At 37.6% G+C, this 24,663-nt stretch overlaps 3 protein-coding genes across 5 annotated transcripts; 1 reads left to right on the top strand and 2 right to left on the bottom strand.

Moving 5' to 3' along the window:
• Window positions 1-471: 471 nt before the first annotated feature.
• LOC112294735 (uncharacterized) lies at window positions 472-5,838 on the bottom strand. 2 transcript variants are annotated; one of them, XM_024545504.3, is made up of 8 exons: window positions 5,707-5,838; window positions 3,820-4,673; window positions 3,070-3,294; window positions 2,834-2,892; window positions 2,473-2,542; window positions 1,951-2,082; window positions 1,685-1,810; window positions 472-1,337 (listed from the first exon to the last, which is right to left on the bottom strand). In XM_024545504.3, exons 2-8 carry the CDS (start codon window positions 4,453-4,455, stop codon window positions 870-872), a joined length of 1,716 nt encoding a protein of 571 aa, XP_024401272.1. In that variant the 5' UTR covers window positions 4,456-4,673; window positions 5,707-5,838; the 3' UTR covers window positions 472-869. The 2 variants fall into 2 exon arrangements, with proteins under 2 accessions (XP_024401272.1, XP_090099957.1); XM_090243831.1 differs by lacking the exon at window positions 5,707-5,838 and adding an exon at window positions 5,570-5,692.
• Window positions 5,839-7,613: 1,775 nt separating this feature from the next.
• Window positions 7,614-13,264, bottom strand: LOC112294618 (uncharacterized protein At3g49140). 2 transcript variants are annotated; one of them, XM_024545286.3, is made up of 11 exons: window positions 12,814-13,264; window positions 12,373-12,523; window positions 11,589-11,811; window positions 11,345-11,438; window positions 10,979-11,046; window positions 10,437-10,592; window positions 9,984-10,124; window positions 9,292-9,834; window positions 8,847-8,999; window positions 8,500-8,595; window positions 7,614-8,245 (listed from the first exon to the last, which is right to left on the bottom strand). In XM_024545286.3, the coding sequence occupies exons 1-11, from the start codon at window positions 12,857-12,859 to the stop codon at window positions 8,129-8,131; spliced, it is 1,788 nt and encodes a 595-aa protein (XP_024401054.1). In that variant the 5' UTR covers window positions 12,860-13,264; the 3' UTR covers window positions 7,614-8,128. The 2 variants fall into 2 exon arrangements, with proteins under 2 accessions (XP_024401054.1, XP_024401053.1); XM_024545285.3 differs by having other exon boundaries at window positions 9,984-10,127; window positions 12,814-13,263.
• Window positions 13,265-20,406: 7,142 nt separating this feature from the next.
• LOC112294881 (putative 26S proteasome non-ATPase regulatory subunit 3) lies at window positions 20,407-23,918 on the top strand. Its single transcript, XM_024545851.3, has 9 exons — window positions 20,407-20,568; window positions 20,920-21,110; window positions 21,592-21,744; window positions 21,931-22,067; window positions 22,179-22,233; window positions 22,445-22,555; window positions 22,644-22,883; window positions 23,073-23,396; window positions 23,589-23,918. The coding sequence occupies exons 1-9, from the start codon at window positions 20,490-20,492 to the stop codon at window positions 23,778-23,780; spliced, it is 1,482 nt and encodes a 493-aa protein (XP_024401619.1). The 5' UTR covers window positions 20,407-20,489; the 3' UTR covers window positions 23,781-23,918.
• The last annotated feature ends 745 nt before the right edge of the window (window positions 23,919-24,663 follow it).

The following is a 24,663-nucleotide window of genomic DNA, read 5'->3' as shown; positions in this document are numbered from 1 at the left end:
TCACAGTAAGAACTCCTGTTAGGATCTCCAATGCCTAAAAATCGTGTACTAGAGTTCAAAGATACTTCGAAACAGTTCTCGAAGAACAGTCTCATTTCCTGTATGAGTTGGAAAATTCTCGTTCAATTAACCAGCAAAACCTCACAAGTTAATCCATAGCCACAGCATATCACCAAAGCCAATGCTCACAGATCATTCTTCAAGTTTTTAAGACTGTGTATTTTTAAAAATCCATAAAAATTCTTGTTCACAAAGCCACCCTCGAGTATCCCAAACCAAGAGAGAACTGTGCATCTAGCACCTCACAGCACACACTGAAATCTCGAGGACCTGTTTGCCTATCCTCAGAATATTACAGCATAGCACGGCACCTCCTACTAGTCGCCTACAATTTATTGCTGAACCAATCCACCTTAGAAAAACCTTCTTGCATTCAGCAAACGTTGGGATGTGCCATAGCAGCACAACTCGAAAGAGAATGATTCTCATATTAACCATTTAGATGGCGTGCATAACAGCACAGCTCGAAATCTTTACAGAGAAACCAATAGATTAGTTGTCCATACAATCTGAGCTTGCCCGACAATTGCCCAGATATTTCCTGCACAAGAATTGATGTTACATTTAAAGCAAGAGTACAAGTCTTTCTAAAAGTCCCATTTGCAAGAAATATCAGGCTTCCTAACGTCGCCACAAAGCTCTCTAGCTGCAGTGCTAACAGAGCTAACTGAGAACGAACTCCTGATGCGACCTCCATGCACTGATCCGAAATACTGAAACCAAAAAACCTGGACCATTTTCTCCATTTCCCCTTTACCACGACAGCAATCAGAACAGGTTCCCCTGTCAAGATGCATGATAACAACTCATCACTTGGCCTTCTTCGCCTTGCGGCCTCTATTTTTGTCATTTTTTCGTTTTGCCCCTACATTCTTCGGAGGAGCTGGTCCCTTGCCAGCCTTGAATAGAGCAGCTTGCTTGCGAGCTAAAACAGCAGGCCTTTTCGTCAGCCTCATCTTAGGACCTGGATCACCTGTTTTATTTGCACCTCCTTGTGAAGTACGTCTGGGATCATGGCGTCCAATAGCTCCCTTTCCTGGTTTGCCGTCTGATTTGGCAGCTCGTGCGCCCTCCCATGGAAGTGGACCCTTCTTACCTGACGATGCAGCACCTTCAGGAATTCGCTTGCTCGCTCCTGTGTTACGTTTGAAATGCCCTGCGTCCTGACCAGAAGGCTTGGACAAACTTTTAGGACGTTGGGTGCCCATGCGGACAACTCTCAGATATCTCTCGCCTATTTTCGTGGACTTCCTCGCTAGAGCCGCGTGTGCGCCAGCCTAATATCACAATCGATAAATTTTAGAAAAGCTTACATGCAAGAAATCAAACCTGCAACACAACTCACAACCCTCCAAGAACCAAGCCGTTTGAGTTGATTCCGTTATAAATAAGTTAAGATCTCGAACATTAGTAGCCAGTGAGATTCTCAACATGCAGGTTATCACCCATGGACTAACTATACATGTTTTGTAGCACAAAACATTAAAATCGTATAAGCGCATGAGATAATAACTATATGGTTGTTGGCCAAATTAGAATAAGGGTGGTTTCGTAATGGAGCATGAAGTTCCAAATTTACGGTGAAGTCCCGTAAGCAAAGACAAGGCATAAAAAACGGCCCCACCTTAGTTTTAAAGAGTACAAACGCAAAGCCTTTGCTAATACTGGTCTGAGGGTCCCTTGGAACTCTTATGGCTTCAACATCCAGCTCAGGGTTGTCAGTAGCAAAAGCCTTGTACAAATCCTCCTCCTGTATGACGTTAATATGGTCAATACTTGCTAAATAGTAAACAACATTCAGATGCAACAGTACTGATATCATTCATTTAGCTCTTTGTACAGCTCATTCTCAGATATATCACATTAGGAAACTGGAGGGGAGGAAATCACCTCTACATCAAAGGGAACATTCCCCACAAACAACGATCGAGCTCGGTCATACTCAGATGCTGCATCAGGACCAGGTGTACGGTCCTTCCGAGGAGCTGTGGCCATGTCTACGCGAATGTGCTTTCCTAGAAACTGCGAACACAGTAGAGCTCAATTAGAACAACATTGAAAACGCAAAGTGAAACTAAAAATGATTACTCCCAAGAACAACGCTCCACACTGACAAATTAGGTGGAAAAAAAAAATCATTAAACCTCATTTTTCTGCTCAGTTCTCACCAAAACTATGTTACAAAGAATTTTCCAGCAACCTGTCTCTTACTTTGGCAACAAGAACTCCAGAAGAGATGAGAACCCTTAAAATTGGGATGTCTATGGATCAAGCAGAAAAAGCCAGAAAAGGTGTAAAATAAAAAGCAGCTCTACAAGAAACCACAATTCAACCACTGCAATTCAACCACTTTACTTTTTCTGAAGTCAGCTACTGGCAATGAGGAAAACATCGTGATGCTGTGCAACATACCTCAGCCATGTTATGTGCTAGAGCAGCTTTTGCTGATGCTTGCTCTTTAAAAACTACGTATGCATTCTGGCTGCCATGACATACAAATCCAACTTAACGCCAAAGATTACGTAAGAAAAAGAATGTAGCACTATCCATCGCAGAACGCATGCACAAGTGCACAAACTGGTCAGTCTGAGATACTCAGATAACATGTAACAGATGCAAAACAGTGTACATGCTGCACAATATATTTGTGAACCCAATGAGAACTAGCAGAACACTAACGCCATGGCCTTTTTAATGATGCTCCTACGTCAAACATTGAAAACTGACAAACGTTTCAAAGACGCTGGTACAAGACAAAGCAAGAGCTAAGTACCTGGTGCGTTTTTCATTGACCTGACCAGTGATAACAGCAGCCTTTCGTGGGAGCTTTGTCTGAAGCCAGCACATATAGTACACCCAAATCCATACGAGGCAATATTCAGAAAGTACACTAATAATATCTTGGCAAACACACCGGGATAAAATACTACACTAGGGTTTCATTTACGATGGCTCATGAAACTTAAGAATGATGAATCACAAGGGTTGCTGTCGTAATCGTGAGCTTACGTCGACAAGAGCGATAGAACGCAATCGAGCACTTGCCACCTTTCCAAATTGAGAAAATTCTCGAATTATCTGCTTCTTCTTCACGGTTGTAGGGAGATTGCCAACAAAAATAGTCCGAAGAAGTTTCTCTTCCTCCTCTTCTAGTTCTTGCTTTGTCTTCTTCTCCTTCTTCTTCTTCGGTAATAGTATACCATCCTCATCATCAAATTTTCTCTTGCTTTGCTTCTATAAGACAGGAACATAAGAGATCAGATAGTAGACAAAGTAACAAGTAATTCTAAGAAAGAACTGAAATACTGAAGGTAAAATATAATTCACAAAATCTCCACCAAAGATAAGGTGTTAATATCTAGTGCTAGCACGAAAAGTGTCAAAACAAAAGAATAAAGTCGATCACGGTGCGGGACCTCGCTTCTACACTCTGTTCGTCACCGAAATTGGATCACGCAACTCATGAAACCAAGGAACTCCGATTGAGTCCTTCCAAAGGCGACACTGAGTAGAGGAAACATCGGAACGAAAGATAATAACTAAATAATCAATTAAATAAATTTCAACATCGGACATCAAATAGAGCAATGAGAGGCCTCGTGATTTCATGTCCCACTTGCTGCTATTCGAGAATGAGAAATGGTACAGAGCCGTATGATTGTAAGTCTCGAGTTACCGACATAAAGTCGGTGAGAATGGACTGGACAACTAGTCTGTATGAAAAGGAAATGCGACACTGCAACTCTTGCCTGGACATACCTTTGTGTCTTCCTGGAGGGACTCATGTAGAATGCTGTCAATCTCGGGATCCTCGGAAACCACTCCTTGTACGCTGGTTTCATTTTTGACTTTCTTGACATCTACCCCCCTGAAAAACTTTTCAAAGTCCTCTACGATTTCTTCATCACATACATTTCGCTTGGGCCGTTCCTCTTTCGACGCGACGCTAAGTTCCTTGGTATGCTTGTTAGGCGTCGAGTTTAAGGAAACATCCCCCAAGTTAGCAATCGGAGTCTCGGTTTCAAGTGCTGTAACGCCTTTCTTTTTCTTCAAATTTTTATCTTTCTTACTTTCTACTAAGACAGGAACATCTGATGTGCCATTGCCATCCTCAACAGTATTTTCTTGTTTACTCTTCTTTTTTCTCTTCTTTTCGTGACCGGAGTCAGTGATGAGCTCTGCAACAGCCTTCTTTGCATCCTCCTTTCCAGAGCTTTCCTTTCCATTCTTCAGCGACTCCGGTCGTGACGAAGAAATCACACCAGACTTACTAATTGCACCCGCAGCATCAGAATCATTCTCTCTCTTGTAGGGATTATTTACGAAAAGTGATAAACTTCCAGAAAATCCTCCAAATAGGTTCTTAAAGACCTCCGTACCTTCGCCGTCGCCCATTGTAAGGTTCAGCCAATGTTAGGCCGACACTATAATAGTAGGAAATCCTAGATCATACCGTGTATCCTCCAATTCCGACAACTCCAACAAAGAACTCACGGTGAACGATTTTCCCATAAACTAATGATAACTATCTCATCCGTCTGCATAGGCGAAAAACTCGGCCAATACACTCACTCCAAGACTCAGATGAACTTTGCATCAGCTTCCACGTCCACCTGCAGCAAACATCTCACACGTTTCGACAACAAAACGTTAGACTAACTCCAGACACACTCCAATATGCTCAAATGTACATCAAAATTTAAGCTAGATAGGATACCGGCTAAGCATGTCTTGAAGGAAGGAAAGGTGCACCCTCAAATGCACACAGATTTAAACGAAGAATCACGAAGCATCAAAGGACCATCATTAACCGACACCAAAATCCCCTCGTTGACATGGGACTTCCCCTACACTAATGGAAAAGGAAAGCGATAAGCTGACAATGACAAGAATAAAGAGTACACCGTCCTATTCAAAAAAAATCAGCTGCACTGAGGATGACAGCTGAACGCACAAAAGGAAACCAACAGTGTACGAACCGATAAGATAAAAGCCTATACTGGAACCTAAAACCCTAATTCTTTCCACTCAAGAGGAACACCAAACCAATATCGCTACTGCGAACTCCATTGAAAATTCCTTTCACGCACATCTAATCAAAAACTCACGAACAGGGGAACCGCGAAGAAAAAAGCCTAAGCCCACAGTTGTAGAAATCCTCCCCATCAGAAGAAACCACGCATTCACAGAATAACTGCAGAACAAGGACCCTCTACAACCTTCCAACGCCCCTAGAAGCAACGAAGACCCAAGAAACAAAAGAAAATTTAAGGGGAAAAACAAAACAAAACAAAACAAAAACCCTCTAAAGTCCTAAACCTCCAACCATCCTAAACAAGTTCAAACAAACCAAATGCGTCACAATTTGTTCAAACAGAATACCCAACACATTAAAATCCCCACACGCACAGAGTGATACGAGTGCACAACATTACTCTGCTAACCGCGTAAAAAACATAAAAATAAAATAAAAGGGCGAAACACGCAGCGCCAAATTCCGAATTCCTACCCTGCAAGCAACCAAGAGGCGCCAAAAAAGAATGGAAATAAGAAATTGAGAACGAGGAGCATGAATCCACGTCCTGGAGATCCAGAGAGAGCATTCAGAAACGCAGAATTGGGGTCGTGCAAGGCTGATTGACTGACCTGGTAGCGGTATTCCAGGCCCAAGGGCCATGTCCTGCTCCAACTTACTCACTGTGTGTGTGTGTCTCAGTCTGCACTGCTTCTCTAAGCCTCTTGGGTTTTAGGGTTTTAGCTCATGGGAGCAGTTGTTCCCGTGTTCGTGCACAACGCACCCAGAGTTCCCCAGCTACAGAATCTTCGGAGAGAGTCCAGCTAAAAGAGCCCTCACCCCATCCTTCACAACAGTATCATGTATATTGCAAGAGTTTACTTAAGTCTCACACATGCACACACACACACACACACACACACACAAAAAAAAAAAAAAAAAAAAAAAAAAGAACGGAAAGAAAGAAAGAAAGAAAGGGTAAGGTAGACAACCCATTTACAATAACTTAGGTATTTTAGCATATTTACAGTAAGTGTAAAAATAAAATAAAATTACCCCCATGTAGGGAAATAGAAATAAGGAGAATTCCAAATGTTTTCACACAATTTGGTCCAAAAATGAATTTTATATAAATGTTTTAGCTGAAGATTCTCTTTGACTCATTTCCTACATGTAGGCCAACCTAATTCCAACTAGTGGCGAATTACAAAACCAAGAAGTGTGTCACTTAATTATGCTATATTATTCTACCTCAACCAATCAAAAACTACCACCTATATCAATAGTTCATGCATACCTATTCCAAGTACAATTAATTCTATCTATTATTCACAACTTAACATCATATTAACCAACCCCGACCTATTTTTGACCAACAAATGTCAAACTTGATTGACAATAGGTTGCATGATTAACAAAAATACCCCACCCTGTAGGTTGGAAATGGGGAAGTGGTTGACAATGTGTCTCCTACCTTCTACATATGAATGTAAGTGTGGATTTTTTTCTCAATGTTTAATTAGGGGCCATCATGAAGATTAATTCAGTCAAAGGTTATTTATCAAATTGGGTAGAGCAAGCACAAACTAGAAGGGTATTGAGGTTGTTGGTAAGTAATCACCCTTTTTCCCATGTGCACAAAAATGATGTTTACTAAGCACCAATTAGTGGTCATGTTGACACCTATCTGATGGAATGAATCAAATCATTGACCAGTAGCTAGTTTCAGTACCCATTGTCCTCACTGTTTTTTTTCCTTATAAAACTCCACTTGGGTACACCCTTATTGCTGGTATCTTTGGGTACTTGGTGATTATTTGAGGACCATGTGTTTTGATGAATATAATATCCCCAATTGCCCTGCTTGTCTCTATATGGTAGCCATTGAGCACTCTTTCCCACACACTTTCAAATGCCAAGGACAAAGATACAAACAACTACATGGAAATATGATAATCAATATGCTGCAGGAAAGTGGAGGTCAAACATTGAGAAGTACATTTCTACAGGAATACTACAGTAAACTGTATGACAGAGTGCCATGAGTGGGAGCTTATTCAATGTTGTCCATAACTCCTGACATATGTTGAACTTGGTCCAGAGGCATCAATTATAATACAAGCATTAGTTAAAAGTTTTAGGTTTATGGCAAGAGGAATGAATTGACGAGGTTTTGCGAACAGGAAGAATTTCTACAAAATACTATGAGGATTCGTTCCTGTTACTACAAACCACTGAACTTGTTGGATATCGTAGTTTGAAAGTGATGAAAGGGTGTGTGCAAGTAGGGTGTTCGCAACGGCTCCTTGAGCATGCTACAATGCACAACCCAAACTGCAATGATGTCCCACAAATTATGATCATGATTAAGAAGTGATTCTCATGAAAGAGATTAAATGCAAAAAAACAAAGCTACATTGAGCTACAGATGCTTGGGGAGAATCTCAACCAGCTGAATACTTTTGCATCACTAACCATGAAATTCTACACCTAAGCCCCAGTGAGGAACGTTGCACAACCTAAAGATTGCACGTCAACGTTCCAAAAGTCTCTTTCCTTTCAGAAGCTTCTTTACAAGGGAGGTGTAAGTTACTAAAAAGTGTTAATGTCACACTTCAATAGGGGATGCTCCAAAAGTCTGAATTCCTACAGATCACCAGTGAGAGAAACAATCGTCAATCACTTGATGAATGTCTTCTGTTCAGGATTACAATTGTGCCAGATCGAGGATAAATGTCTCATGCATCCTGGACAACCCAGTCCACATGATATTGTTTCTAATAAACCGCAGGTGCTCCACATAAATGGAGCACGCAAGCACTTTACCCAAACTGCTTTGACCTGATCAGAAGCAGACATGAGACTGCTTGCATGTCACGTTCAAAGCCAATCTGATAGAATGGCTTCCAAATACCCATATTAAAACACCAATACCCTCTACATGAGACTAAAAAACCTGCACAAAGCTTCAGCCAAACAACCCTCCTTTGTAACCGTACTTGAGCAGATTGGAAGAATAACGTTCGACACTTGGCGAAGTTAACTGAGCCTGTTTCAAGTTTGAAACCTCCTCGGAGTACGGGGCTGTTGAGACTTTCTCGGTCGCTTAAGCCCTGGGCGTGGAAATAGCAACTGGTCTATCAATTGATCTGCAACTTTCTCACATGTTGCCTGCAATTCAAGCGAAGGTACAGAATGGTTACTACCACGAAATTATTTTACAAAATCCTTGCGAGTAGAACAATCGACAGCGTGGAACAAGTCTTCTCAGTGATGCGTTCCAAAGCATAAAACTAAACATAAACCCCTCAAGAACTGAAAACAACAACTTGAATTTTCTGATTCTGCTGTTGGGTATGAGTAGTGAAACATAACAGGAGTAAAATTCGCTCTGCATCAAGATATTTCATGTCATATATACATACCTTCCTATTGAATTGAAAACGGAGAGTTTGGACCTCAATGCCAGCGCTTACTCGCAAGTCTATACCTAAAAAGTCAACTCCAATAACCTTTGCTTCCTGCGTGAAAAATATGATTTTAAATCAGCACCCAGTCCACCAATAACAAGGAGGATTCAACACTCGAGAAACAGCGAAATGATTCCTAAGTAACAAGCAAAAATCAAGAACGAATAAAGAATTTTGGAGTTTTTATCTAAACTTTCAACCTTTATGAACACTCAAACCCTTTTGCAGAGGAGACTAAACCAATTACGTAGAACTTAATTTGATGATACCACTTCTTGAAACTGTGAAAAAATTGAGCATACCTCAACTTCTAGACCAAGTTCTCGTCGACATAATGCTTTGAGAGCTCGCTCAGTCTTACTCCCACCTTGATTAACCCGTTCCATGATTGCTGCAGCAGAATGGGCCAATATGTCTGGTTGCCCATTACAAAAATCTTGTATTTCTATAGATTTCTGAAAATAACCATGCATATGGTAAAGAGAGTGAGTTGAAATGCTAGCATTCAGCAAGAACTGAATCTCCATATTTCCTAACTATTTCAAAATAATAGGATAAAAGAATCGAAATGCAGTTGAAATCGACCAGCAGCCTCAATACATCCAAGACAGAAATATCTGAACCCCTCATATTGACACAGCTTATCCTACATATGAAGGCCCTATCAATACAAGAAAGCAGTTAATTAATGGTTCAAGGACAGGAAACTTTAGAAAAATACACAAGTGCGACAATGGAAACTCTTACCTGCAATCCTGAATTTAGGTCAAGTTGCATGCTGAGCATTTCAAGTTTGTAGAAAGTGGTACCCACATGCCAGCTAGATCTATCTTCTACCCATTCGCTCTCGCCTCCTTCCACAGATACACCTTCCAACATCTCACCCACTTGATTTACTTCACTCCCTTCCGTCACTGACCCAACTTGTGTTCCCGCATCAGTGCTAGAAGAAACCCCTGTTGATCCTCTGACACTATTACTCATGGTTCTTCGCGTGCCACCACTTGGGGGTGACTTTCCTTCACCTAGTTTGGATGAGGAAGGTCCTCCATTAACAACTTTCAAACGATTTCGCACGCTCTTATCTTTCTCTGTTTCATTAATAACCTCTTCCTCTCCAGTCAAAATTTCTTCTTCTTCACCATCAACTTCTTCATCCCACCAGAACCGATCATACCAAAGACACTGTACATAAGGCTCCTCTTCTTCAGTGACCCTTCTCACAACACCTGTTATTGTGAGCCGCTTTTGTGGCTTATTCATTTCCTCAGTGTGATCGGTTGCTACGGCCTGCATAAAGATGCGAATATCTCTTTCAAATCCTGACGTCTTGGTTGGATCAAGGTAAAAACTAAATACTATAAAAACAGAGTTCCCAAAGTCTTAAGAAGGCATGTCCAACGAATTGCAGGACACGAAAGCAATACTAAAAAACCAACCTGGGAGAGCTTAATGGCAAACTCCAACGGGTGCACCCAAGCTAATGTCTCTGGGCCTCCCCATCCACCCAAGGAGCCCATGGACTCGGGTGATAATCCATCATGAAGACTTCCTGCAGCGCCTGCCAACTCCTCCCAAAACTGCTGAGAAACATACAGGTGACGATTGAAGTACACATTCAGAATCGGGAAGTTTCACTCCATGAAACATATTGACTAGAGATGATTTCAAAAGATAAACTTTAAGAATAAACATCAAGAACGCAAAGTAGTGCTCATGACGAACTTCCAAACAAATTCAAGTTCACAAAGATGATGCGGAATGAACAATCTTCATGAACACATTCTGTCCATAACCTAATCCTATTGAAGTAAACAAATGCTAGAGATAGATTGTATCTACCACAATAAACTTAAAACATAATGTAATTAGTTTTAGAGCTTGTGACTAACAGGTGGAACATCTTCTGGGTTGAACTCATCGTCACTATCCTCACTGAATTCAATGAGTATGTCATCATCATCTTCATCATCGTCCATAGCATCACTACCATCGTCCGCCATTTCAGACACTTGAACTTCATCCATCGCACCAAAACCAATCATAACCTGCCCTTCAAACAGCAAAAGGATCTATTCTAGTTAGACCAGTCAAGGCCCAGATTGGACTTTTGAGGAGCCAAACGTACTGTTCAGACAATAAGGCAATCACTTAAGTTAAGCCAGTCAGTTAGTATGAATCGCAATGTATTCCAGATAAAAAAAATAAAAAAATAAAAAAGGTACAACCTCGGTCTCTCCAGTTGTTTCGAGAAGAGTCAAAGGATCAAAAAGACCAATTCAATTTTCTGCATACCAGCTTTAGGGATTTCATTTCATTACTTCTACTATCTATCCCTACAAAGTTACTGACTTCAAAAAAAGGCACTGCTTGAACTTCTTGCCCTTCATAATGTCAATACACCCACGATTCACATCATCGAAAATTTTCATACCGTGAAAGTTTGAGAATCGGATAGTTTTGATAGAAATTCGTTGTCGTCGTTCATCTCAAAATAAAAATCTGAAAGCAACCGATTACATTGTTCAAATTAACTGATTATTTACCTCTTTACATTAGACACTTTGGAAGCCTGCAAACTTTGAAGTCTCAGATTCATCTAGACTCAAAAAAACGAGTTGCAAAATTGACACTAAAAGTGTATTCCTAATTTTCTTGAGCATATAATCCAACCGAATCCCAATTGTAATCGGGTGAAAGCGCTGCTAGTAACTCCAAATAAGTCTTCTTGTAAGTTTCCCAGAATGAAGCTTACGGGCAGAAGTATGAAACGACTAATCAAACAGATGGATGAACTTACCCCCATGTTGGTCAACCAAGAACTGAACTTCTGTTCCAAAAACTACATCTTCGATCGTAACAACTGAAGCGTAGATAACAGCCTTCCAATTGACCTGAAGAGTACAACGGAAAAGGAACAGCTACATTTGTCACTGCACTTGAACCAGCCCAATCACTGACCCCATGACCAATTGATTACTTATTCACGATTGATTCCTCAAGGCAATCAAAGGAGCGTGAGATAAACTGCAACGAAAAGTAACCTCAGTGATGGTTCTCGCAATATCAGCATCGGATGGGCGTCCATTGCCAGCTTGCATTGCCTCCCTCTCGTGCTTGGTCAATTCTTCCAAAGGATGGTAACCCCACTTTCCTCTTCGCTTGTGAGCCTCGGGTTTCGACCCTGAATGATCAGCAGCTACATTGACTTGCCATCCCTGGCTCCTTCGAACTACTCCAGATTGCTCCACAGGTTGGCCAGCAAACCTTTTCAGACAAGCCAAGAAGCGTGGAAGAAAATTGCCCTCAAAACCTTGTTGAAGTTTTAAATACTGAATGAGAACTGGCACAAATATCAAAGGCTTTCCAACCCAATGCGTAAATAAATATACGTACAATTACTAGAGAAAAAGAAAGAAAAAAAAAAAAAAAAAAAAAAAAATGTCGGACAAGGTAATCAGTACCTACAGAACGTTAACAATCGAGTGGCAATAGAGCCACCGCAGAGCCAACGGGCGAAATCAAGAGAGACAGGGGCGTGAGAGGGGCAATACATCCCAAAGTCGACTATTGGTCTACAGTGCAGCTATGAGATTAATAGGGTAAAGACGCTACTCCTAGAGACACAGGCTTTGTTCCAATGAAATGAAATTACAGAAACACTAAGACTCACGTAAACCATGCCCCGATAACGACACAGCCAACCTATTCCAGCAATCACGAAACCCATGCACCGAAAATGCCACTCTAACACTAGATTCGTCCTCAATTCTTACATAGCTACACGAGAGCACCCATATTTCACACTCTAATACAGAACTTTAGTACCAGCTCCGCATGACTCCACCAGAAGAAAATCCACCCGCGCTTCCCTCCCCACCCTTCCATAACGCCGAGGTGGAAGGCAACGACATAGCCAAGGCTCCCGCTCCGCCGTCTACAACGCCGCACACAGCAGGTCCCGCAAAACCCCCCATGCCTGCAGCAAACCACTACTGCTCAGGATTATCCACACACACAATCTCGCCTCCAAAACCACGGGCATGGTCCCCTCAGCCCACATTTCCAACTTCCCGACACCAACATCCGACATGCGATCTATGAATCAACAGAGTCGAATCAAGAAACCCCAATCCGGCAACAACCCAACTCCCAAACTCCACCCAAACTCACACGCCACGGCCACTATTCAAAACCAAGAAAAAATTCCCCACAAGACCCCAGTGCACCATCAAACCCCCTTCGCACCAGGCCATCATCTCTCCTCACCTGTCACACTTGCGAAGCAGGAGGTGGGACGCACCACCATAGCCATGGCTCCAGACCCACCCACCGCCCTCGGAAACTCAGAAATCCAAAACACACCACCCACCAACACTAAAATTCACCCCAATTTGAGACGCCACATACTGGTTGTGCAGAATGGGCGGAGGGGCAGAATACAGTGTGGAAGTGTGCGTGTGTGCTTCGAATAGGCCGTGCATATGAATTCCCCGTGATCGAGGGCAGGGGACGGGAGGGCACAAATTCGATAGATGCAAGCAGAAGTAGAAGGAGGGAGAGTATCAGAATTGGTGTCCTGGGGGATCCCGCGGGGATGCCGCCTGCGCCCCTTTCCCCTCCAACGAGAAACGAGAGAGATAGCATCAACAATCTTCCTGCATGGCGTCCAATAGGGCCCCCCCCCCCGGCCGACGACGATGATGAAGAAGATTATTGCCGAACGAACTTGGCTTGGCTTAGCACACCCTTACCTGCCCATATGCATAAACTTCTACATATCCGGTCTGGAACCTTGTCCGGGTCTTTCGAGGGGTATATACCGCATTTTCGGGTATCAATGGACCTCCTGGTCTGGGACAGGGTCTGCTGCATCTGTTCACGTCTTGTTTTAGGACTTTGGGAGTGACTTTATGTGTTATTCGGTGACTTCCACAGCAGTTTTCTGTCTCATCGTTTTATTTCATTTTTTCATGTTTAATTTATTTTCTTAATCTGTTATCTGTGAAACATTGCATCACAATGTGAACAACACGTGGTTTGGGCCCAATTTCAACTAAAAAAACAATTATGATTATAGCTCATGACGTTCAAGGGTATATTAGTATTATCACAAAAGTGAGGGGTAGATTTGCTATTATCAAGAATTCAAGGATATTCTTGACATTTAAGCAAAATACAAGAATAATTATGATATTTTTCCTAGTTTTTTTAGATACTTCATTTACTTAGTCTATAAAATTAATTTTTTTTTGTTTTATCTAATCAAACTATGTCTTATTCTTTCAATTAATGTTATTTTCAATAAAAAAAATATATCATTCTATTATATAAAAAAATAAATAACAAATAAAATAATATAATATAAAACAATATTAAAAAAAATTATTTGAGTTTTCTTTTAAATAGGGTAAATTTTGACTTTGATGTTTCTATTTCACACATTGTAAGATCTAAATTGGATAATTTGAATTATAAAGCATATTTTACAATTTTTTGTTAAGATTATATTCTAAATAATTGAACGTTCTTATTAAATAAAAAAGGATATTTTATTTCATAATTATTTATTCATATGTGTACAGAGGGAGAGTATGAAATAATCCATTGAAATGTAAGTTAGCTCAATTAAATCAATTTGGAAATTTTGAAGAATCACTCCAACTAATACAAAAGCTCTTAAATGCACTGTTTTATCTAAATAACACTTCTGTCAATTAGAAATATATATATATATATATATATATATATATATACTTATTTATTTATCAATTGGTATAGTACTAAATTAAAAATGTATAATACTCAAATATTTGTAATTTTTTTAAATTTTTGTTTTGTTTTGTTTTGTGGATGTTTGAATGTTTCCCAAAACAAACATAAAATTGATTTCTAAATTTTGGGATGATAAAATAAAAAATAGTTTTGAAATGGTGTTTTTTTTTGAGAAAATTCTCATTCTTAAGTCTAAAACATGAAATAATGCATTTAATGAAAGGCTTGATTCTAATTTACTAACACCAAACAAAATCATGTCAATACATAGATATATTTTTAAAGTAATCAATTGATTTTTACACAAACAAATAAATAATATAGTACATCTCCTAAAACAATATTTATTTGTTTATTTGCTTTATCATTATTATATGTGAAACCTAATCTGTTTATTTATTTAACTTTGGGCAAATTTTTACGTGTTTTGAGTAATTATGTTGCACATGTTTCATGTCAAAAGTCAATAAAATTCTCAACTATCAAAATTTAATGATTTAAAGAATAAAAAGCATATGTTCTTACTTAAAAAATCAGATTCTTTTTGAATCCTAAACTCTTACTTCAATTCCCAAATTCGATAGTCCTAATTAGTGTTATTGCACATTTCACTTGATCTTCTGTCATTCGTTAACACAAAACTTATTGGTAATTATTATGAGGGCAATTGTTACAAGAAATGGCAAGAATTTGTAGACCAAAAGTACGAATTCCTTATGGATTTTTATGCATTCTGCTTTTCAACGGAGTTAAACATCAAAATGGCTTTTGAACGCTTTGGGGAATAGTTCAAAACCCCCTAATGTGAACACATCCATGCATTTAGAGTATCACTGCCACGTGGAAAAATCGACACGTGGACTTGCCCTTCCCGAGCCAATTCTCTTGGAACACGCTACGGCCTAGTGGGATCACCCAATCGCATTCCACTCCCTGCACCGAGATTCCATGTCGAAACATGCGGGGTGTAAAACCGGATTCACACCGGAGACGGATTCTCGGTTATGGGCCATGAATGGTTCCTCGATTCACAGTTGTGCTGCTTTGGGCTTCGTTTGGTGGGCGTGGACGAATGTCTGTTCGTTCGACGCTAATTCGCCCGAAAAGTCATCCAAATATAGTATATAATTGCTCGTTGGTTTTAAAGTAACCAACAACTTTAGAGTTTGAGAACTTGGGAGGATATTTCCACTTCTCGGCAAGTCTCCAAAGGAAGCGAAGCCTTGTGATTGGTTATAGTTTTATTTACAATTCAATTCACATATTTGTCTAATTGTTCATGATTGTATAAACAATGGTATTTATATATACATATATATATATATATATATATATACATATTATATACTTAGTATTTTCATTTGCTATTCAAGAATAGACAATTTGGAAATAATGAATAGTAAAAGTCATGGTCGTACAAGAACAAAATGTTGTCTCTAAAAGTGTGGAATGAGAAACAATTCATTTTCATTTTGTTAAAAAAAAGACAACTTTAAGATAAAATTTGTATGTATGATGATGATGATGGTAACAACAATAATAAGCTTGTAACAAATTTTGTTTCACTTCTATCAAGTGAATGTATTATGTATTTTATTTTTATTCATTTTTATTCACTTTTATCAAGTGAATGTTTTCTCTATTTTATTTTATTTATTTTTACTTACAGTTTAGTGATCTTTATGATTGGGGAAGAAGGTGAAGGTTGCAACACTTAAATCTTGTAATTGGTTAACTTTGAAAAGCTTTGGAAATACTACCAAAAGAAGTCATGAGAGAAAAAAAATGAGGTGAAATGCATTATTACATATATATATATATATATATGTATGTGTGTGTGTGTGTGTGAGAGTGATATAAACAGTGTTATCTCTTGAAATTTACGTCATGCCATCCTCAAGTGGTAGTCTATGCAAAAAGTTGGAGAAATTTATTTTTAAAAATCTAATAAATTGCACTAAACTTCTTTTTTTAACTTTTTAATTTTTTGTATGTTTGTCAAATTATTGAAACCAATAATTTGTCTTATTTAAAATTTTAACATAAAAATTGATTTGTTTCGTTCCATAACTGCTAATTTTTTAATGTCTTCAAAAGCCAAAGCTAATAAATAACAAGTTCTCTTAACAAAGCACAAATATTTATTAGATTTCTAGACCAAAACTTTTTAAAATATGCTTTTATATACAGAAATTGCATTATTTGCATATTTGAAAGGTAAAGATATCATTTAAAGATTTATCATATATTCTTTATTATCTATATTTTTGACATGAATGTTCCATATATAATTTAATAAAGTGATGTTTTTAATATTACAATTATTTTTTAATTGAGTTAGTTCTAAAATAGTACTAGTTTCTATTGTGAAAACTTGGGATGTGACTTTCTTGTCAGAACTAATTTTTGTTATACACCAAAATAAAGACATACATTAATGTATACTTTTGATTTTTCTCCATTCATTTTTGCAAGCTATTTTTGACCTATAGGTCATATTATTTCTCTCTCTCTCTCTCTCTCTCTCTCTCTCTATATATATATATATATACGTGTGTGTGTGTATTTATATGGTTTTTTAGAAATACCTTCAGTAAAAGAATCATTTTGTAATTAAAAGTTTTCAAAATGAATTGAATGATTGGGACCATTTGGAACTATAACTCAAGAAAAATTATAATTTATTTTTTTCCAATATTATTATTGTTTTAATAAGAAAATAGAAAAAATATCTGAAAAAAGAAATAATATACAATTAAACCTTTTGTGATTTATACCCTTTAATTAATATTCTTTAGTTAGCTGATAATATTTGCTTGAACAAGGGTTAAAAATTCATAACCTTATTTTATGCACAATTTAATAAAAAAAAGTTGAAATTTTACAAAAATAGCAAGAAATTATGTCAAAAATTCTATAAGTCATGTGTTGATTCCTCTTGCAACAAATAGATGAATGTAGGTCGAATGAGAATAAAGATAATTTGTTTGTGCATTTATAATTTAAAATAAATGAATGAAAATCCAACAAATAAAGGATTTATGGTTTTTCATGTTCCTCCATATGTTGCTTTGTTACAAAGTTTGCGCTCATGATTTCTTGCCTCCTCACTGTCAATTTTTTTGCCTTCATTCTTCTAATGGTGAGACCAGCTCTGAGCCCTTGTCCACGGGCTTGATTACATTAACTTAGGAATTTGTTAATCCCCTCAATAACAAGCAAATATGATGCAATTAGGACTAAACATCTGCAAACGTTATGTGGGGCTTGGATTAGACCTAGTTAGACAGGCCCTCATAAAGTAGTTTACCCCGCTTGATTATTAACCTCACATGATTTACAGAATAAATCACCAAGGCTATAAATTGCATGGGGTACAAATGAATGACTATATATATATATATATATATATATGCATAAAAATAGGATTATACAGTTTCAGATTTGCACATAGTTTAATTAAAGAGAAATTGTATTACAATTTTTCTATGACAATTATTGTTAAACAATAAATCAAAGAGTTGAAAAGATGTTACTAATATGTATGTATGTATATGTGTACAAGACTCTTGTGAAGAATTAGCAAATGACAAAAAAAAAATTCTTGGATTGGATTATTTTGATGTAGTGTTTTTTTACAATCATTTTAATGATATTGATGATGGATAATCCGTTATCCACTAAGCAATGTATTAATGTATTGTATACAAAAATACTCCAATTACTATTTCAATGGTTATTTATAGTTGTTTTAAAATGGTCTTGTTTATGCATGTATGCATATCCATTATGTAAGACTATTTGGGTTTAACACAAAGAAACAAAGAAGCCTATTGATTGGCCGTGAAGAAGGAAATGTGGAGAAGATGAGAACAAAGGAACATGGGAACAATGGAATGGATAAATATTTGCTAGTATATATGTTTTTTTTTAATTTAAAATTTAAAATTAAAGACAAAATAATTTTATAAAAAAAAAGAGTACATAATTAAACTTTTGGAAGGTGTAATTCACTAAAAAAGTGATAATCTACAATAACAATAAATTTTATAAGAGATTTATTTTTGAAATACATTTTAAAAACTTATACCAAATTCCTGAATTCTTTTTTTGTTTACTTCTAAATTTTAGATATATATATATATATATATATATATGAAACCAATACTATATTTTATTTGATAAAATTTTTAAAGAATATGATTGAAATGATTTCAAAAGCCATACAGACTATATATTTAAAACTGTTTATGATATTGAATAATCTTTTAATAATGTGTTTTGACACAACTTAACCTTATGAATTAGTGGGTAAATTATAAAATTTACAATAATAAATGCTGTCTTGCATACACGTTTTCAAGCTTAAAACCTTGTTCGCAGATTCTCAAAAGTTATGATTTTCTGCTAAAGCTTATTTGATTATTTTAATATTCAGTGATATATGTCTTTGTGAATATATATAAACTTCACAGTCAATTGCTATCATATTTTTAAGAATACTGTAGAAGTAAATGTATGTTGAAATGAAATAAATTTAATTTTCATTATAGTACATTTAAATGATGTAATTCATGAAAAACATTATGTATATATATATATATATATATATAAATATATACATACAGAATCATTATATTGAAAAAAGTTTTATCATTGAGCAGAAATACATCATAATATTAATTTAATTTTAAATATTTACTACACATAAAATAAACTTAAAATTTCTGGGAAAATATTTAATTCCTACCATTAAATTTTGAACACTGCAGTAGTTTTCATATACCAACATAACGTTGAATGAAGAGAAATTACTGGAATTTTACTGTATTAAAATTAAATACAGAGTTTTTAGCGGTCATGTAAATTCATTTTAAAATACAGTTTTGTTACATTTTAAAGATTATTAACAGAATGATAATGGAGTAACAATGAAAGGGATTCATTTAAAAGAAAAGAAAAGAAAAGAAATGAAGTATTACTATTTATTTTCTCTTTAGGTTTTGAGGGAGATGGTTTGATTTTTTTCAGAGAAAAATAAGTGCCAATGGGGTTTAATAAAATGATACAAATGTATTTTCTTTAACATTTATGTAAATTTTTATGTTTTTTTTTAAAAAGAGAGTATGTATCGTACATATATTTCAATGATTGTTTTTATTTTGTCAAAAATAGAGAGTAGTTTGTAAAGTGTAATTTTGTGTAACTTTTTACAAACAATGACACTTACTTTGTTAATTTAATTTACAGTGCTTTAGTTGTGAGTGCAAATTAAGTATCAAACTTCTATTCAGATTGGTTTAAATATTTAAAATATAAAATTGTAGTTTAAAAAACTTCTTAAGGATTTTGAAAACAATTATGATGTAAATATTAGTATTTTTTGAAGTAGTTGGACACGCAATTTGCAGCTCCGCATTATTTTTATTATTTTATTTTACTCGTATTTAAATTTTCTAGAGTGCATTCTCACCACATTACATACATTTTCAAATATTAATTTGAAAGGAATATCATGCAGTATGATCAACAAATAATATTTACATTAAGGAGGGCATGATTATCAAAATATCTTTATGTAATTGATGACATAAAATTTAAAATTTGTATCAAACTTATATCAATGATGACGATGAGATTTTTTTTTTTTTTTTTTTTTTTGATTATTATTATTACTATTTTTTAAACTGAAAGAAACCTTAAAAAAATCATGCAAATTAGTTTTGTACTAGAAAATAAAAAAAATATAATAAAAATTTATAATCAATCAATGAATAAAATTGTTCAATCTTAAAAATAAAAATCATGGAGTTACAATCTAAGAAGTATTTAAATTTTACCTATACACACACTAATACAATTACTCTCCATTTATCAATACACCAAGACTATAATAGCGCTCACGACGTGCACGAATCGTTTTCACGTCCGGATTGATATCCGATATTACGATACCCCGTCCGGAAGGAGGGTTTCGATAAAGGAGACACCCGTGGATACCAAGAGGATATCCGGTTCTCAATCGAAGCAGCAGGACTGGTGCCATGCTCCTCCGTTCCGCTGTGCATATTTTGCATACATGGGGTTGTGTCGGCTCCGCACCGAGTTCGCTTGTTCGTTGTTGTTGTTGTTGTTGTGACTGCGATTCCAGAGCATTTTGAGGACGTTGAATGACTGTGGTGCCTCCAATCATGGGTCTGGATGTTGAGATGAGTTCCCTGGACTCTGCGCCTCCGTCTTTGCTCTCTCGTAAGTAATCGTATCCATCTCTTTCCGCACGAGAGAAATTGCTGTTTCATTTGGTGTTTTGCTAGGTTTCTTTCAGCGATTGCCGTGTCTCGTATGGTTTCCGGTGCTTTAGGGTTTCTCCATAATTTAGGATTTCTGGTGGTTTGTATTTGGATTTGGATTTGTGTTAGTTAGGGGAGGAAGTGATGTTTTGGAAAGAACCAGGGAAAAAGCGTGTATGTTGCGTGTTGGGGTGTTTGACTCGATCAGGGTTCGTGGGATGGCGAGGGACAGCGGTGAGGCTTCGGAGTTGGATGATGCCTGTGGGATTTATAGCATCGTATTGATGTTTTGTTTTTATCTGATTTACAGAGCTGAGGGGAGTCATATCTTCGATTGAGAAAGGGGTGGCGAGCAAGGAAATGCGATTGATGGCTCGTGCTAATCGCCAGATGCTCGCAGTCCGCCGGCAGTTAAAACCATCTACTGTGAACGCATTTTTGAAGAATACTCTACCTGCTGGTTCTGATGCCTTGGCTCGTCTGTTGCCGTTCCTCGCTGCGGTATGCATGTTCAACTTTGAAATGGAATCGTGCAGGTAGAACTAGTGTTATTGTTATGAGTTTTAGCAGTAATTATGATCCATTGCTACGACTGTAATTGTAAGGCACTAGGCTAGGGCTTAGCTCCATTGTAGAGTTCACATCTCGATATACGCTGCAATTATTTTGTCGCTATGATTTTTGACTGCGAATCGAAGCGCTATCGTGAACTGTCTGTTACACCTGCATACAAAGTTGTGTCTTTTTTAGGGCAAATTCTGCTACATTGTACCATCACCCGAGGTAGTATTTATTGCTGGTCTTAAGCGCGCGATCGTCAAGAAAGTTGTCGATTAGGGTTTCCTTTTACCTTGCCCATGCACTCTCACATGCGTCCAGTAGAGGTACTAGTTAGTTGCTTCTCTCTTCTGCGATTTTTCAAAAAGGAAAAAGAGAAAGAAAATTCAAAAGGAGTTCTTTTTGGTGTTTGTTTTATTTCCAGGTTGAAAAGAGCGAGAAAGATATGGACGTTGATACTCCCCCAGCTACTGGACAATCCCCTGTTTCCCAGAAGCAGTCTGTGCTACCTGAAGTGGAAGTATTTTGCTATTTGTTGGTTACCATCTTCCTAATTGATCAGAAGCAGTTGGAAGTGGTACTTGTTTTTAACTTTGACGTTCTTTACCGTCATTTTTTTCGAGCTCTTTAGGTCACGAGTACAAGGTGATGAAACTATTTTCGAGGGTACGTTCTGCTTTTAGTACTACTATAGAAGAAGCTAGCTTTCCTTGCCATTGGTCTACTAGGGGATCGCTTACGATTGATGGGCCTGTTGTTGCAGGCAAAGGCTTGTTCATCAGCAGCTGTCAAAAGACTTCAGCAGTTAAATCGTCGAACTTTAGATGTTCTAGCGGCCCGAGTTTACTACTACTACTCCTACAGTTATGAGCTTACAGATTCTCTTGCCGACATTCGTGGGTGAGTTTCTATTACTAAAATTGAATGGGGCAGCTGTTGTCGAAAGCATCAAACTTATGTTTCAATGTAAAGTCATTTCTAAAATTGGGCCCTGGATATTTTTTCTGGCAGAATCTTACTTGCTTTACATCAGACAGCCACGCTTCGACACGATGAGCTTGGACAGGTCTTTTGTTCTTTTCTCATTTCAATGTTTCAGAGTAGCACTTTGTGAGTCTAGTGAGAAGTTCTGCTTCTTAGACTATCCATGTGTTTTGTATTTGTATGGATCGAAAAATTACAAAAATACTTGAGGCAGTTGTAGGGGTTCAGGAACGGATCCCTCCATTGCAGTTATGACCTTATTGATTTAATGCTGGTTTTGTCTCGGAGAGCAGGAAACATTACTGAACTTATTACTACGTAATTACCTGCACTACAACCTTTATGATCATGCGGAGAAACTTCGATCAAAGACTCAGCGATCCGAGTCGCACTCAAATCAGCAGGTAGGCGATGTCTGAAACCTTCCACATTAATTCTGTATCTACAGTGGATTGACTCAACTTTCCTCTTATGATTCCTTTGTTTGTGCAGCTCTGTCGATACCTATACTATTTGGGAAAGATTCGAACAATTCAATTGGAATATACAGATGCGAAGGAGTGTCTGTTACAAGCAGCGCGTAAGGCTCCAGCCAGTGCCAGAGGTTTCAGGATCCAGTGTACAAAGTGGGCAGTTATTGTACGCCTGCTTTTGGGCGAAATTCCTGAACGTACGACGTTCATGCAGCCAGGAATGCGCAAGGCTCTCCGGCCCTATTTCGAGCTTACCAATGTTTGCATCTGCACTAGGTCTTTTGTGTGATGTGTTTGTCGAAACTGCACCGGTTTCTGTTGTTGTTGTTGGCCACTGCCAGTACTTAATTCATCGTTTCTGGCCTTGATGATGTTACGATGACGCTGTTTCCTAATCGAACGCCTTTAATAGCTGACATGCCGATCTTAACGGTTTTTCGCGTGTTAGGCTGTGCGTATTGGAGATTTGGAGCTGTTTCGCTCTGTTGCTGATAAGCATTCGAGTGTTTTTACTTCTGATAAGAGCCACAATCTGATCGTACGTCTGCGACATAATGTTATTCGAACGGGACTTCGGAATATCAGTATTGCGTACTCTCGAATTTCATTAGCTGATGTAGCTACAAAATTGCACTTAGATTCTCCAACACCTGTGGAGGATGCTGAGAGCATTGTCACAAAGGCCATTCGAGATGGAGGTATTGACGCCAGTGTGGACCATGCTAAAGGCTGGATGCAGTCGAAAGAAACTGGCGACATCTACTCAACGCAGGTATATAAAATGGAAAAAGTTCTAGAGGTTTCTTGAATGCTAGGACCTTGTCATCTTTGGTTGTTCTAATTATAAACATAGTGAGAATTCTCTTTTGGTTTTTCAAATAATAGATCATTCATTGTTGTTTTAAAAATCCTATTTTTGGTTTTAATCCTTCTAAAATTGAAACTATTTCCTTTGTATATGCAGGAACCCCAACATGCGTTTCATTCTCGAATTGCTTTCTGTCTCAATACACACAATGAGGCAGTGAAAGCCTTACGTTTTCCACCGGATGCCCATAAGAAGGAACTCGAGAGTGCTGAAAAACGTCGTGAGCGTCAGCAGCAAGAGCAGGAACTCGCAAAGCACATTGCTGAGGAAGATGATGATGACTTTTAGATAATTTCTAGGTCCTTTGTGACAGACCAGATGATAGGACATACCAATTAGGATAGGATAATCATTTCTTGTAATGGCTCCTAGATGTGGCGATAACACGTGTCACTGCTGTCACTGCGGTCACTGCTTTTAACATGAGCAATGTGCATGAATTTGGAAGAATGTTGATAGACGGTTCTGGGTTTAGGAGAGGAGGCTATTCTCCCTCTATATTTTGTTTATTTCATGTCTTCTGGAAGTGCGTCACTTATTAAGTTCATATTATGCCGCAGGTCGATTATTTTCAACATTTTGCAAGAAATAACTCTTGAACGTGTTGTAAGACAGAATTTTCAATGCCACGTAATGCTTTGAAGTCAGTGGACTAAGAATCTGCACCGGGTACCTAATTTTGAAGGTGGCATTAGCAAACGAAAGGAGCATGTTCCACATTCTTGTCAGGCCTGCACAATCAGCTGGACTGCACCGTATTGTCTCAAATGCATCGTTGTCTTCTCTTGAAGGTTTGGAAAGATTGGTTTCTCTCATTTGTGAAGCTGGAAACCTCACAATTTTGCCAAGCCAAACAGTGTGCTTCCATTGCACACAGTGAAATTTAGGAAGTTTTTTTCTGTAATAACTTCGAGAAGCATACAGTTAAACCACGTATGCATCATGATCTGCGTGAACCCTGTATGACATGATGATAAGACAAGTTGGCATGGGTATGAAAAGGCAATGAATACAGATACCAGAATACAACTTGTAAAGTTTAGAAATGTAGCCTTTATGAGGATTTAAATGATTAGAAAGCTAGAGTGGACTTGGTATACAAGGATTAAATGGTGAAGTTTTGGTATTATTGCTTGGGCTTTAACATAATATATTTGTGTAGTTCTAAATT

This window comes from Physcomitrium patens, chromosome 17 (genome assembly GCF_059467195.1).
Source record: "Physcomitrium patens ecotype Gransden chromosome 17, ASM5946719v1, whole genome shotgun sequence".
Taxonomy (NCBI): Eukaryota; Viridiplantae; Streptophyta; class Bryopsida; order Funariales; family Funariaceae; genus Physcomitrium; species Physcomitrium patens.
This window is presented reverse-complemented; position numbering and strand designations above follow the sequence as displayed.

What these genes read in the sequence shown, in the direction of transcription:
- LOC112294735 (XM_024545504.3), bottom strand. Translation starts at nt 4,455, where the DNA reads ATGGGCGACGGCGAAGGTACGGAGGTCTTTAAGAACCTATTTGGAGGA. An exon ending in CCCTCCAGGAAGACACAAAG is followed by an intron (nt 3,295 to 3,819) that starts GTATGTCCAGGC and finishes CCTGTCTTATAG; the next exon opens with AAGCAAAGCAAGAGAAAATT. An exon ending in GTCAATGAAAAACGCACCAG is followed by an intron (nt 2,543 to 2,833) that starts GTACTTAGCTCT and finishes ATGTCATGGCAG; the next exon opens with CCAGAATGCATACGTAGTTT.
- LOC112294618 (XM_024545285.3), bottom strand. Translation starts at nt 12,859, where the DNA reads ATGGCTATGGTGGTGCGTCCCACCTCCTGCTTCGCAAGTGTGACAG. An exon ending in TTGCCATTAAGCTCTCCCAG is followed by an intron (nt 9,835 to 9,983) that starts GTTGGTTTTTTA and finishes ATCTTTATGCAG; the next exon opens with GCCGTAGCAACCGATCACAC. An exon ending in AACTTGGTCTAGAAGTTGAG is followed by an intron (nt 8,596 to 8,846) that starts GTATGCTCAATT and finishes TTTTTCACGCAG; the next exon opens with GAAGCAAAGGTTATTGGAGT.
- LOC112294881 (XM_024545851.3), top strand. Translation starts at nt 20,490, where the DNA reads ATGACTGTGGTGCCTCCAATCATGGGTCTGGATGTTGAGATGAGTTCC. An exon ending in GCCTCCGTCTTTGCTCTCTC is followed by an intron (nt 20,569 to 20,919) that starts GTAAGTAATCGT and finishes TCTGATTTACAG; the next exon opens with AGCTGAGGGGAGTCATATCT. An exon ending in GACACGATGAGCTTGGACAG is followed by an intron (nt 22,234 to 22,444) that starts GTCTTTTGTTCT and finishes CTCGGAGAGCAG; the next exon opens with GAAACATTACTGAACTTATT.